At 50.5% G+C, this 15,247-nt stretch overlaps 1 protein-coding gene across 1 annotated transcript; it reads right to left on the minus strand.

Moving 5' to 3' along the window:
• Positions 1–2,861: 2,861 nt before the first annotated feature.
• Positions 2,862–5,929, minus strand: LOC136467581 (cytosolic invertase 1-like). The gene is made up of 4 exons (XM_066466342.1): positions 5,248–5,929; positions 4,162–4,593; positions 3,507–4,065; positions 2,862–3,374 (listed from the first exon to the last, which is right to left on the minus strand). The coding sequence occupies exons 1-4, from the start codon at positions 5,668–5,670 to the stop codon at positions 3,079–3,081; spliced, it is 1,710 nt and encodes a 569-aa protein (XP_066322439.1). The 5' UTR covers positions 5,671–5,929; the 3' UTR covers positions 2,862–3,078.
• Positions 5,930–15,247: the final 9,318 nt, after the last annotated feature.

Consider the following 15,247-nt stretch of genomic DNA (forward strand, 5'->3'; position numbering starts at 1 on the left):
GATCATGAGTCGGCCATTGGAGAAGCCCTAAGTTAAAGTTCACTGAGCTATAAAAAATATTTGAATTTTCTTCTCAAACTCCATAACCACACATCTTACCCCTTAGACTCTCAAAATCGTTCACATTGTCTCGATGCACGGGTTTGGAGTGGTTTTGGAGGCGGGTTTGCTCTGTTTTAATTAAAAATCATAAATATTTGATATATTCTTTAAACCACCGAAAATGTATCTAAAGTTTAAAAAATCAAGAGAAAATTTAGAGATAGATTGAGACACGACAAATCCAAATCTTATACTCTTATAAAGCAAAACTCCACTAGCTATTTATCTCAACATGTAAGCTGTCTAACTAGGCAATACACTATCACATAGAATTAAAATCCACTCAGCAAAACCCCACTAGCTATTTGTCTCAACATTGTAAAGCAAAAACCCACTAGCTATTTATCTCAACATGCAAGCTGTCTAACTAGGCAATGCACTATCACATAGAATTAAAATCCACTTAGCAAAACCCCACTAGCTATTTATCTCAACATGCAAGCCGTTCAACTAGGCAATACACTATCACATACAATTAAAATCCACTAGTACATGTGACCGCAATATCCACATTGGCAGGACACATAAGCATTTTGTTGTCCATGTCATCATACTACACAATCCACTAATCTACAATTCTCGCAGCAACACGCGAGATATGCTTCTAATAAAATATTTAGATCACATGAAAAATCTCTAGATGCTTCAATATTTATTTAGCTAGAGAGAGAAAAACTATGGAGCAAAGTCTAAAAAATTCTGAAAACGTTCTAATTGATATATACTACCGAACACACGCGTAGCGGCATAGTGAAAACATGGCGTGATGTGTGAGTAGTGTTCAAACAATAGAGCAGAGTTTCAAACAGTAAAACAGGGTTTGAACAGTAACGCAAAAGCTGACAAACAGTAGCTGAAACGTGCACAATGGTAGGAACACTAACAAAATGTAGACAGGTACACAAACACTGCTTGCCTAACTGAACAATGCTTAACAGTGCTTTAAACAGTAGCAGGGGTCTGAGAAGGGCGCAAATCTTGCGCGGTTGAGGGATCTTATTATATAAACAAGAGTAAATTGCACTACAGGTTCCTAAACTATTTGGTGTTTCATAGATGGGTACTCCAACTAAAAAACATAACTTCTGGGTACTGGAACTATACTTTTTGGTATCCAACGGTCCAAACCTGGTCACGCAGGTGCTAGCATCCGACGTGGGCACGCCACCGTGGACAATGGACGCTGGCCCCTTGGCATTTTTGTGATAACCCCTCCCCCAATCCAGGCGTGACGCCACCTTCTTCTGCTTCTGCAGTCTCAGCGGCGCGGCGGTGGCCGGCCAGGAGTCCAGGCCCATGAGGCGCGCGATGACGCTCGGGGCGGCCCCATCGGCCGGGTGCTGCGCCGTAGGCCGCAGCGGCGGCGTCGGGGAAGCAGGAGGCGGGCACGGGAGCCTGCGTGGGGAGGAGCAGAGGGAGGCAGCGCGGGAAGAAAAGCCTGGGCTTGCGGGCGAGGCGGCGGTGCCCGGCGAGCAGATGTAGGTGCATGCGCAGCTCCCTGCAGCACCGCGCCCACGTCGACGGCGGCAGCGCTCGCTCGCCATGGGACAGGCGGAGCAGAGCTCCCGCTCGCACGCACCGCGCACGCCGCCGCAGGCGAGCTGCCGTGGGGAACCACGCCCTACCTGCGGCCGCGCAGCGCGCGCGCCAGGGCCCCACCGGTGGCTGCCCTCGCCGAGGTCGCGGCACCACCTCTTCCTGTCCCCTGCCTCGCCGCCTTCGTCTCCTCCTTCATCGCACCCGCCAGGTTCGTGCGCCTGCCTCTGCCTGGATCGGCGGAAACGCCACCGCCACTGCACTGCTCCCTGGCACCCACTGCTCCTTGGACGGCCCGGAGAAGGAATTGTTGCGGGCTGCGTCCGTCGGTGACCCGCGCGGCACCCACTTCTCGTTCCAGAAGGTCGCGCGCATCGCTAGCATTTGTCGGGGAAACTGCCGTGAGATACCAATGTCTAGGGAGACTGGCTTCGCTCTCTCGCCCAGGGCGCTGGCCATGGCGGTGCGCCCCGATGAGGCCACGGGCAGGATCCCGCTGTTCCTGTTCGCGACTGTGGGGACCACCCCGACTGCGGCGGTCGACCCTCTCCGCGGCTGTGCGCCGCCGTGGCGTGGCGCGGCGTGTGGGTGCACGTGGACGCGGCCTACCAAGCGTCGCGAGCGTGTGCCCGGAGCTCCGCCATGTCGCCGTGGGCGCCGAGGCCGTGGACTCGTTCAGCACCAACCCACACAGGTGGCTCCTCGCCAACATGGACTGCTGCGCGCTCTAGGTGCGGAGTCCGGCAGCGCTGACGGCCACGCTCGACACCGACCACGACGTGATCCTCAAGGACCCGGCGGCTTCCTCTCTCTGCTCAAGCGCCGAGGGAGATTGGGGAAAGAGACGACGGGAAGTGAGAGAGTGAGTGAGAAGAGTCAGGATTGGGGGAGGGGGTTATCACAAAAATGCCAAGGGGCCAGCATCTACTGTCCACGGTGGCGTGTCCACGTCGGATGCTGGTGCCTGCGTGGCCAGGTTTGTACCGTTGGATACCAAAAAGTATAGTTCCAGTACCCAGAAGTTACATTTTTTAGTTGGAGTACCCATCTGTGAAACATCCAATAGTTTAGGTACCTACGGTGCAATTTACTCTATAAACAACAAGTTGAGTCAAAATATAAACAACAAGCTTAGTATCGGCATTTGCACTTATACAACAAGTTGAGTCAAAATATGAGCTGTTGATTCACCTAAAATTTGCCATCTTCTTGCCATGGAAATGACACGAAAAATCTTTTCGTTGTTTCCTTATTTTCCCCGATGAAAGAAACTTACATATCATGCAACTGGATAGGAACCCACCAAAACATTGGACATGCGTACTTTCCCGGTAGGAACTCGGAAAGCAAGAAGTTGCAGAGAAAATCGAAGTGTTAGCTCAAAGAACAAGAACTCCGATCCTGCTTGTGTCTTTCTGACTAAAAGCTTCGACCGTCGCCTTACACTGTCCAAGAGGCCGACCTCCTGAGCACCGGCTTGGTCGGCTTCTCCTCCTCCAGGGAGATCATGCCGAGGTGAGACGGGTCCTCCAGCATCATTTTGGCCACCAGGTACCCCGCGATGGACCACGTCTGGAACTTCCTCGCCTGCTTGCCGATGTAGCGACCCAGCTTGCCGTCGTAGTACTCTGGGCAGCCGTCCCTCGCGAGCCTCGCCTCGGCTAGGTCGATGGCGCGCCGAGCAATCTTCAGCCTCCCCGTCTTGATGCATGCCGCAGTGAGCAGCCACAGCAGCACTGCAGAAAAAGGTGAGGTACCGTACATTCAGATGTGAGCTGCTCAACTGGTCAAGTGGTTTGCGTTTCTGAAAACCATGGTGCAGAGGGACAACTGCCCGAACAGGCGATCCTGAAGTATAATTTACTGACCTGGCCAAGATCCCCCGTTGTGGTAGCTCCATCTTGTGTTCTTGGGGTCGCAGCCCGTGACGATCTGCCACTCGTGTCCCTCGATGGCCGGGTAGCATATCTTGACAGGCATCTCGCCGACGAGGTCCTCCCACCGCTCCTCGATGAGGTCCATGATGGCAGCGGCCTGGTCGGGCGTGGCGAGCGACGCGAGGATGGCGACGCAGTTGCCGAGCGCGAACCACCGGAAGTCCATCCGGGCGGGGCTGACGTTGCCGACGAAGTAGCCGCCGCGGGTGGGCATGAAGTCAAAGAGCCAGTCCGGGATGGACTCCGGGTTGACGTTGAACTTGTTGACGGCCGTGTGCGAGTACTCCTCCGTCTTGAACCGGTAGATGTCGTTGAGCTGCTGGAAGTCCAGCCAGAAGTAGCTCCGCATGTGGTAGCTCAGCGCCGCCAGCCGTGTCACGATCCGCTCCATCATCTCCTTCCCCTCCGCGTCCGGCTTCAGCATCAGCAGCGCGCACCGAAGCGCCATGAAGAACAGGGCCTGGATCTCGATCGGGTACCCGTACACACCCTGCATACGATTCAATCAATCGATCGATCGGTTTATTTAATTAACTGACGGATTTCTTGACGACGACATTGACACTCGGCTGCTCTGCTTGCTTACCATCCTGCGATCGATCATGCAGCATCCGTCGGCGCAGAGCAGTGTGGGGAAGGTGTCGAAGCCCTCGGCGAGGCACTGGTTCATGATGAGCCGGATGCCCTTCTGGCACATGGGCGTCTCGGCCAGCGTCATGTCGCCGGTGGACTTGGTGTAGGCCCTCAGGATGATGATCCACCAGAACCCGGAATCCACCGGCGCCACACGCCCGATGGCGCTCTCCCCGAAGTCGGCCACCAGCTTGTCGACGCCGCGCTTGGGGTCCTTGAGCACCTTGAAGCTCGCCGGCATGGCGCCCTCGCCGAGCTTGAAGCGGTCGATCCGCTTCTCCCACCCCTGCAGCAGCAGCGTCTTCAGCAGGAAGTTCCGCACGATTTCCGGCTCCCCGTTCATCAGGAACGCCAGCGCGCTCGGGACGAACTCCCTAACGAACACCTGCATGCGCGCACGCACCGCACTTCAAGTGAGCTGCTCCATCCCGCATCAATCAAACGAATGAAGATTATACTTAGCGACACACAATATTTCCGGCCTTATTCTGCATAATACTATCAAATAATACTCCCTCCGGTCAGAAAACATATCATTTAGGATAGAGTTTTGTTAATTAAACCTTAAAAACTACAAACATCAATAAATTTTAGATCATTTAGTTTGTTCGCAAGCATATTACTTATATGTGTACATTTGTATTCAACTGTACCTATATAATCTCATAAATTTGATGAAATTAAGAGATATGAGTTCTACAAGAAATTAGTGGTCAAAGACTGTACAAAAATTAAACATGGCATGTATTTTTGATGAGAGGGAATATGTGCCAACTACTAGGTACGAAATATGTGTACACTACACTATACTACTCTTGGACTGGCCCCTTGCCCGTTCTTCCAAGTAACCATACAGTTTTGAAGTATCTATCTTGATCAGCATAATCCCCTTACTTTCCAGAAAGAATCTCGATCAAGATAGGAGTACTAACAGAATTCAACTACCTAAGAAGCAAAGCAACTAGGACGCACGACACAGAGCAAGAAAGTGTGTCCGAGAAAGGCAGCAGCATGCCGTTGTCGTGTTATACCATACTACCTGGTCGTAGTTGAGCACTTCGCCGGCGGCGGAGTGGTCTACGGCGGCGATGGTGCCGATCGGCTGGCCGCGGAAGGACACGATGGAGCGGCGCAGCGCGTCCCAGGCCTCGCCGATGAGCGGGTGGGGCTCGAACGAGAGCCGCGTGGACGAGGCCGGCGTGCCGCAGTAGGACCGCAGCCCGCCGCCTGGGGAGTACATGCTCTCGTAGCTCTCCACCCCTCCGCCGTAGTAGCCCCATCCGCAGCGGCTGGCCGTGCCCGCGCCGGCGAGCGACAGCTCGCTGAGGGAGCGGTCGTCGAACGACCGCTGCCTCTCCACGTTGATCCGCGGCTTGTGGTTCAGCAGCCGCGTCAGGTCGAAGTCGTCCGGGTCCGCCAGCGACGCCTGCGACGATGCCTTGCGCATCGCCGCCGCCTCCATCTCGAACGCCGCCACCGTCCCCGTCTTCGCGCCCGGATACGTACGGTCCCCCGGGGCGGGCCCCACCCTGCCGTGAAGCGAGACGGCGGCGACGAGGAAGGTAACAGAAAGGAAACAGGAGGTCGGAGAGAGAGTCTGAGCTCGTATAGTACGGGCTCACCGGAGCTGGCCGCTGGGTTTGCGTTCCCGGCGAGCCGGAGTCGGTGCCGCGTCAAGCTGCAGAGTCTGGGCTCTGCTCCGGCGCGGGAAGGGGGGTTGCGGTTTGGCGGGTACATAAAGGGCGCGGTGCCCAGAGATGACGTGTGGGGACGGGCAACGCGCGCGCCCACGTAGCAGGGACTGTTGATGGTCGGCGTCGGATTTTGTGGGTCCGGCTGAGGTGCGCCGGGGTCATAGATGTCCATCGGGCCGGCCCGATGGTGGTCGGGCCGGCACGGCACGTCGTGCCTCCCGGACCGTGCCGAACCAGGCACCGGGCCTAGCCAATGGCCCACGCACGGCCTGTCGGGCCATTTTTCGGGCCGGGCTGGCCTGAAAAGCCCGAGCGTCTTAGCAGGACGTGCCGCCCCAGCAGCCCGACGAGAGGGGAACAGAGGCGTCGTCGTCGCCTCCAGGCCGGGCGCAGGTGGCGAGGGGGCGGCGCTGGCTGAGAGAGGCGGGAGGCGGTGGCGGCGCTCGACGCCGGATCCGGCGAGAAGAGAAGGGGATGGAGAGGAAGTTCTGGTCGGAGTAGCGGACGAGGCAGGAGGAGTCGGCGTCGCCGTGGCAGAGTGTGAGCGCGTAGACGGTGTCGAGGACCTCGCCGATGGTGGCCGTTGCGAAGAGCTTCCCGGACGAGGAGGCGTTCGTGGGGAGCGTGGCGGCGAGCCGTTAGATGTTGGCGTGGTAGGCGCCGTTTGTGGTGTAGTGGTTGCAGCTGTTCCCGCAGATCTACCCCACGGGGTCGCCGGCTTCCAGAGGCGTGGGGGTGAAGACGAGGAAGAGGGCCGTGGCGGATCCGGCCGCACCCGCACCCGACGTCGACGGCCACGCGCGGCAAGAGGAGGTTGGGCCGTAGGGGCACGCCGGCGGCGACGCTTCCAGGGCACGACCTCGTGGAGGTAAGGAGCCCCTGGCCACGCGGAGGTTGATGCATGACGTCGGATCTGTCGAGGTGAGCGCCTGAGCGGAGGTGAGGATCCTCCTCTGCCCTCTGGTGGGCACGGCCGCGCGGCGGTGGCAGGAGTGGAGTGACTGCGAGACTGAGAGAGGCGCGGCGCGGTGAGAGACTAAGAATGGGGATTAGGGTTTGACAGGGGGAGCGGTGAGAGACTGAGAGTGGCCGCATCGTGCTTCCGACTAGCGGGCCGGCTCTGTGCCTCCTTTTTTTGGGCGGGCAGTGCCGTGCCGCCCGCCGGGCTGGGGGAGCAGCCCAAGCACGCCCTGCTACCCCGGGTCGGGCCGGCACGGGCATGAAGAAGGCCGGGCCGGGCCAGGCTCGGCCCGAGCCAAAAAGGCGTGCTTCGGGCCGGGCCACTGTGCCGCGGGCTGCATGTACCCACACATATATATATATATATATATATATATATATAGCCGGGGTGTACGATTGGGACTGGCTCGGCCCTCGGCTCGCTCGCCGTTTGCATGTGTCTGCTCGGGGGTGGTGGCCAACAGGTTGTTGCCTGGCTGTGGCCGGTTTGCTTAGCCTGTCTGAGAGGAGCCGGTGATGTTCATCAGTTCGTCACACACAGGGATGCTGCATGGATTTCTATCCTTATGACATAGCGTGACAGCGTGGAAGTGCCTGGCATTAGGAGTTTATGGATCTTGAAGTCTTGTTACGTCAGTTGAAAAAATTTCTATGAACATTTTACATTGATCCGAAGATGCATTAAATAGCTGAGGGTGTAGATTGCCTATCGGTGAGGCAATGACACCAAACAATTTTTAAGTACTTGGAGAAACGGAGCAAAGTTCTGTAACTGACATCTACTCCAACCTTGTAGTATCTTTGACTAACATGAGCGCTACTTCCATATATGTTTATTTAATAGCCTGGACATAAGTTTCTTTAACTTGTCAAACACATAGAACAACGGTACATATCACTTTATTTCTTGGGAGCACTTTGACAGGGTTGACCTGACACAGTATGTAATTTCAACACCCTAGTCCCTAGTAGATTGATGGAAGAACACCCTGCATTCGGTTCCTAAAGAACGCAAGCTCGCGTTCAATGGCTTAGCCATCTACAACTAGTATATGAAAGTTATGAAAGGTGCGCAACCTGCCATGGTCCTTCAAGTTGCTGGATCAGTCAAAGAAAGTTTGGACCTACATAGAAGGGCCCGTTGTTTGCAGCCTCCTTAGTCGTAAATGGTTTTTATTTTGTGAGCCGCTTTGTCCTTGGGCTTTGCCCATTCTATATACAGAACTCTTTTTCTTCTTAAGTGAATTGAAAGGCAAGCTCTTGTCATTGCATTCAAACAAAAAAAAAAATCATAGTGGATTTAACAAAACTAATTAGATGTTGTAGTTTTTTTTCTATAAATTTGATCAAAATTAGAGAATTTGATTTAGGACAAACGTAAGAACAAACTATATTTTGAAACTGAAGGCGTATGTCACATCTCTTAACTGAATAACCGAAGATATTTCCTAATGTCTTCTATGATAATATCAACGTGGCCACTGGCCAGAGTCATCAGCCCCCCATCAAATAATTTCCTCGTTTAATCATTCATCACATTCAAAGTGAGTAAATACGTGTCACGTCGTGTGGGTTCCCAGCTAACATTCTCCACACAAGAGAAGATGAAACGGGTAACAAATGTATCATTGCTGAAAAAAAGTAGAGTGAATCATTTTCATTTGTAAAAATCAATAAGCACGCAGAATTGTCATTGTGTGTTTATTCGGTAATGCTATAGACCGGGCGTCCGGGGTGGTCGGACGCACCGTTCCACAGACCGCTATGTACTCGCACTTCACTTCCCCCCGCTCCGCCCGCTGCCTCCACTCGCTCTTTCCCGCACTCACTCCGCTCGCTCCCCCACACTCGATCTCTCCTGCGTCGCTCCTCCGCCCGCTTTCCTGCCGGCTCTCCGAGCCGTCTCTGGGACGGGGACACCGCGGGCTGCGCCCGCCCGCCCGTGCTCCCTTCCTCCCTCTGTCCCTCGCCCTCCGCGACCTCCATGCACCCCCACTCTCCCTGCGACCCGGCTCCCAAACCCCCATCGGAGACAAGGACGACAGCGGTGGCTCCGACGAGGTAGCTCGTGGAGCGATCTAGATCTGAGGCCTGCTCCTCCTCCTCTGGATCTGGATCTGAGCCCTCCTCCTCCTCTAGATCTGAGCCCTCCTCTTCTTCTTCCTCCTCCTCCTCCTCTGGATCTAAGGGATGTGGTGGTGGCTAGGGTTCCGACGAGCTCTCGGGGTCAGATCTCGCCGTGTTACACTGGTTTTTTTGGATGTTGCAACAGATGATTTCGAATGTTGCAACAAGATATTTTTGGGTTGTTGCAACAGATGTTTTTGCGATGTTACAGTACTACTGCTTGAGATGTTGCAGTACATTTTTTCGAATGTTGCATCATAATTTTTTGATGTTACAGTACACATTTTTTTTATGTTGCAGTATATGTTTTTTCGATGTTATAGTACATGTTTTTCATTGTTGCGGTAGATATTTTCATTGTTGCATCATATTTTTTTTTAGATTGCCGTGCGTGTTTTTCGATGTTGCAGTACATATTTTTTGTTTGTTGCAGTAGATATTTTTTGTTGTTGTTGTACATATTTTTTGATGTTACAGTGTATGTTTATCAATGTTGCACTGCATATTTTTCGATGTTGCAGTTGGGGAAGAGGGTACGTTGGGGAAGGGGGGACAGGAGTGCGTTGGGGAGGGGTGCTGTCGTCGGGGGGGGGGGGGGGGGGGGCAAACGGATGGGGATGGGGATGAGGATGGCGATGGATATAGGGACGAGATGCGGATGCGCGAGGTGCGGACGTGTCGGGCGTGCGCGGGGGCATCCCGACGGAAGCGGGCTCGGTTGCGGGCGATGGAGACGAGGTTGGGGATGGGGATGAGGTTGCTGGTTGTGGGCGGGGGACATCCAGGAGCAACATCACAAACTTTCGACGCTAACGTCCGGATCGGACGTCTGGACGCTAGCAGTTCCCGTGTTTATTATTAGTCATCCCCTGTTATCAGGCACACGAAACAGGTCTGGGAGACTGGGATATGTCTGGAGCCTCAAGTTCGTGAGATGAAATCTCGGCGCAGAAGTATGTGTTTTGAGTCGTGATGTTCTGTAGTCTGTACGAAAGCTTGACATATTGGAGTAGGACTTTACAATTTACAATACACAAAGAACACAAAAGAACGGTCGTACTGTATATATACGGGTGTCCTGTCCTACCATATATAATCTGGTCTGGTAACTTGACCGTGAATTCTGAACGCATTGGTTGTCGTGGAGGTAATTATGGAAGCGAAAACAACGCTTGACATGCTCTTCACGTTCCTGGGACGATGATACCTGCGAGTCAAGCTGTTGAGTCACAGTCGTCACGCTGTTTTATTCCATGCCGCTGCTGCCTGATCATATCGATAAACACTCAATCTACGCTATTTATGCCCAGGCAACAAAAATTGGAACTAACTATTTCTCGCGTCACTTTCGACGAGACACGTGGACTAGCGTAGCTATCCGCGCGCGAAATTAAACGTTCACCGAGGTACGAGAGTACAGGCCCCAAGTCCGATCCGGCCAACACCGAATCTTCTAGGTTAAAAAACAACACCATATCTTTGCTTCTGCCTCGGCAGGTTGACGGGCAGCCGCGATGATTTTATTTATTTATTATTTAATATTTTAATAATAATTGCTTTTTTTTTTGCGGATCTAACCCTTTTGGTTGCGTTAACGTTGTCACGCCACATGCAATGGCGAGGCAACATCCGTCATGTTAGACGGCGTTTCCGCCGTGAAAAACGTTGCCACGCCACTTCCGCTGGTGTCACAGTATTGTTTTGTCGCGCCCCCAGGAGTGGCGTGACAAGACTAAATCTTTGAAAAATTATAACTCTTTGATACGACGTCGGATAAAGATAAAATTTATATGAAATTTGTAGCTCACAATGAGATCTACAACTTTGTAGTTTTGAGTTTTTTTCATTTAAAGACGTTAAGATGCTCAAAAATAATATAAAATTTTAGGAGCATAATAACCTACTAGTACTTGTCGTATTAGAAAAATAATATCGTTTCTATATGTTGTCAAACGAAGATACTTTTTCATAAAAGTTGTAGCTCTCAATGTGATCTATAACTTTATAGTTTTGAGTTTTAACATTTGAAGTCGTTAAGATGCTCAAAAAAATAATATAAAATTTCAGAAACATAATAACCGCGTACTAGTACTTGTCGTATTAGAAAAATAATATTGTTTCTTTATATTGTCAAATGAAGATATTTTTTACATTAAAGTTATAGCTCTCAACAAGATCTACAACTTTGTAGTTTTGAGTTTTAATATTTAGAGTCGTTAAAAAGCTCAACAAATAATATAAAATTTCAGTAGCATAATAATCATGTACTAGCGCTTGTCGTATTAGAAAAATAATATCATTTTTGTATCGTGTCAAATGAAGGTAATTTTTATATCAAAGATGGAGCTCCCAATGAGATATATAGCTTTTATTTAAAAAGTAGTTTTATGTGATATCAAATAAGAAATATATTATTTTTCTACAAAGATAAATTTTGATACACGATAATATGCTGCTAAAACTTTATGTTAGTTATTAGAATATGTTAACAACCTCAAATATGAAAACTCAAAACTATAAATTTGTAGATCTCATTAAAAGCTACAACTTTAATATAAAATGTATCTCCATTTGATATCATACAAAAAAAAAGATATTATTTTTTAAATACGGCAAGCGTTGGTATGCGATTATTATAGTGCTAAAATTTTATATTAGTTTTTTGAGCATCTTAACGTCCTCAAATAAAAAAAATCAAACTAAAAAGTTGTAGATCTCGTCGAGATCTATACTTTTCATATAAAAATAATCTTTATCTGACGTCGTATTGAAGAGTTTTGATTTTTCGAAAATTTAGTGTTGTCGCGCTAGTACTGTCACGCCACCGGAAGTGGCATGACAAGCTTTTCCACATCGAAAACGCCATCCAACATGTCAGATGTTGTCACGCCACGTGCGTTGGTTCGACAACGGGACTGGCGCGATCAAAAGGCTCAAATCTAAAAATAATTTTTAGAGCGGTTATTATTAAAATATTAATTAAAAATAATTAAAAAATTCCCAGCCGCGACCGCGAGGGGACGCGGCGAGATGCTGCCAGCGCGGCGTCACGTTCGACGGCCATCGGAATGATGCCCCCTTGGGGGCCTGTTCAACGTGGTCGTTTATCCGACACAACTGTTGCATGATTCGACGGAAGAGCATGATTAGTCAAGGCGGGTGTCACGGCCTTAAATTAGAAATTAGAATGATGCAAACCTCTGCGTCGCTCATGATTAACCGTGCTCGATGGTCAAAGGACCGTGCGCCTTCCAGAGTTCCAGTACCTTCATCGCGACGACAGTAGTAGCCGGTTCGCAGTCACGACTAAAGATGGCAACGGGTACGGAATGCCCGCATGCCCGCGGGCATGGAACCCGATGGGCAAGGATACGGGCACCACTTCTTGCCCGCGGGCACGGGTGCGGGCACCATCCTGAACCCAGAGGATAGTTCTTCGCGGGCAAAGAAATTTGCTATCCTCGCCCGCTTATCCGCTAGACCCGCTCCACAGGTCTGACATGTGGGACCTACAAGCAAATATATGTATATATATATACGATTTGTTGTGAATATGTATCTTCGTATCTCTTGTAATACACTATGATTTATGTATATGCTCAAACTGGCGGGCACACGGGCATGCCCGCGGGCATTTCATGCCCGCGGATGGAGGGCGCGGGCGTGGTTTGTTGCCCGTGGCGGGTCGCGGGCGCGGGCGCGGGCGAGGGATTTAGCTGGCGGGCGTGGGCGTAAGAAGATAGTATCCGCGGGCACCACGCCCGTTGCCATCTTTAGTCACGACCAGGGCATCTTTCGCACGGGCTTCGACGGCTTCGGCTCCTGCCGGCTTCTCGCGGTTGACACCTGGCTATTATTTACCGGAGCTGTTTTTCTCTCTTCTTCTTTCCTCTCTTACTGATACCACCGGAGCCAGAGAAGCTTGTTTTTCTAGCTCCGCGGCTCCGGCTCCTGTAGACATCTATTGGTTCGTGGGCGGTCGACACCCGGCCACAGTGTAGGAGCCAAAGCCCGCCAGAGCCTGCCAAAGAGGTTCACTGGTCACAGCTAGCTCCTGCACAAGCTACTGTACGTACGACGGAGCATTGCCTCCTAGCCATGGAAGCCAGGACGCATAACCTACAGTAGAGTCCAGCAGATTCGTCGACGGTGACCAACCTCTAGGCTCGTAACGTACAGAAGAGGTCGGTGACCAGGATGGGATTTTTTTTTTAACTTTAACACTTTTTTGTAAACTAATTTTGAATCTAACACTCTTGATTTTTTTAAAAACTAACATTTTTTGTCACGCCTATTGCCATGGCGTGGCGAAATGTCTGTGCCGCGTCATGTATGGTGGCGCGGCAGGTGGCTGACGTGGCGACGACCGGAAATATTGACCGACTAACGTGGCAGGGCCTACCGCGTCCTGATCCGTGGCGCGACAGAGTCAAATAAAAGCCCCGCGGCCAGTCCCGCCTGCCTGCGCCCGCCGTGCCAGCGCCAACCTGCCTGCCCGCGGCCACCTCCCTCCCTCTCTTCCCTTCTGCTCCCCGACCGCCTCTCTCTCTCCCCGGCCTCGTTCAAGGTAATAACGTACTTTTTTGTTTGAATGGTGGATAGAAATATTAAGAATGGGAGTTAAGGTTAGGAGAGAAATTATGTTTGGAAACTATGGGCTACGGTTTGGAGAAAGATATTAGTTTGATTTTATCAATGTTAAGGTTAATTATTTAGTTAGAAGTATGTTTAACATGTATAATTTTTTTGCTATAAGTGTTGGTTATATTATTTTAGTTGCAATGCAAATGATTATATTTTACAATAATTTGTGTTGTTTTGATTTATGTTTAATTTGAACCGTTTTATTAGATGGAAGACATGTTTCGGGAGCAGCTTTTTGATTACGTCGTCTGTTAGTTCCATGCTTTATTAATGATCAATGTAGCTATATACTAGAAATTTCATTATGTTGTCTTATTTTCTATTTGAACTATTGATGTATTGTACCTATGTATCATGTATTCGGATTACCCATGGTCGATCTTAAGTGATCCCATCCGTTTGTATCATGCGTTGAGAATTTCTAAAACAAACACAATCGAGTGAAATTATTTCGAATACGTTTTGGCACTGGTTCTGCCACGCCATAGCCCAGGTTCTGCCGCGCCATAGCCCACGGCGTGGTAGTGATGCGCCATTACTTACGGCGTGGCAGCACCTAGATGCAGACAGAAACCGACCAGCCTCAATTGCAACTGAACGAGAGCTGCTGGCGGTGCTATAAACAACTACAATTGCTACCACGACCGTGCGCAAGTTGAAATGAATATGAAGCAGATAAATAGACGACAAGTTGCCATATAACATTTTCATCGGTTCAGAGGACGATAATATTCATTCGACATAAGTACGACATAACGAACTAAGTCCCAGGAATATAAGGATCCCTCGAACGCCTCTTTAAAACCTCATCGTCCGATGGAAGAAGGGGGTCATCGTACTCCACCTCAAGAAGGGGTACATCTGGTGCAACGTGGGAGGGACCATCCTGTTATAAATTGATATACAAAGGGTTAGAGTATTCAAATTAACAATATTCAAATTAATATTATGTAGCATTATAAAATTTGAACTACTTGTTATGCAATACGACCACAATATGAAAGCACCTGCTGCCCTCGTCTTCTATGCCTGCTAGCCTTGTGACTAGATTCTTTACAAACGGAGCAAAGATTCCTGCCACGGGTCTCGTTGAAGTCTCCCCCTCCGTACATGTCTTTGTCGTACCCTCTCATAGTGTCCATGTCCCCCTTGAGTCACTTCTTCTTCCTCCTACCCTTCCCTACCTTCATTAAATCTAGATACGACACGTAGTCATAACCATTATAAGGTGGCCACTGTGTCGGGTCAAGGTATGGCTCAAAGCTCATCTCCCAAATACTAACAGTGTTCGAACAGAGATACAAGGGTGACATATATGGCAGATCCTCATAGTTGTACCCACGAACCCTACAAGCCGTGATCATATGAGAGTACGGAGCATGCATGATCTGAGGGACGTTGCAACTGCACTCTACCTTTTCAAGATCAACTCGGTAGTTTCGTCCACCATAACGTTCGTCGTCCAAGCTTGTGCCACCCTTGCCCCGTACACTAAAGATATGGCGGCGGGGTCCATACGGCTCGGTGGTGTGCTGCTTGGCCAATTCCTCGGCCTCCTTCAAATGTTTAGCTCTGGCCTTTCTAAAACGCCCCTGCTTAGCTATATTCCTTTAC

The sequence above is a fragment of the Miscanthus floridulus genome, chromosome 7 (genome assembly GCF_019320115.1).
Source record: "Miscanthus floridulus cultivar M001 chromosome 7, ASM1932011v1, whole genome shotgun sequence".
In the NCBI taxonomy this organism is placed as follows: Eukaryota; Viridiplantae; Streptophyta; class Magnoliopsida; order Poales; family Poaceae; genus Miscanthus; species Miscanthus floridulus.

Bases quoted from the DNA above. Each gene is read 5' to 3' on its own strand.
- LOC136467581 (XM_066466342.1), bottom strand. From the start codon at position 5,670: ATGGAGGCGGCGGCGATGCGCAAGGCATCGTCGCAGGCGTCGCTGGCG. The intron at 4,594-5,247 runs GTAGTATGGTAT...GCGCGCATGCAG, and splicing joins AAGTGCTCAACTACGACCAG to GTGTTCGTTAGGGAGTTCGT. The intron at 4,066-4,161 runs GTAAGCAAGCAG...AATCGTATGCAG, and splicing joins GCATGATCGATCGCAGGATG to GGTGTGTACGGGTACCCGAT.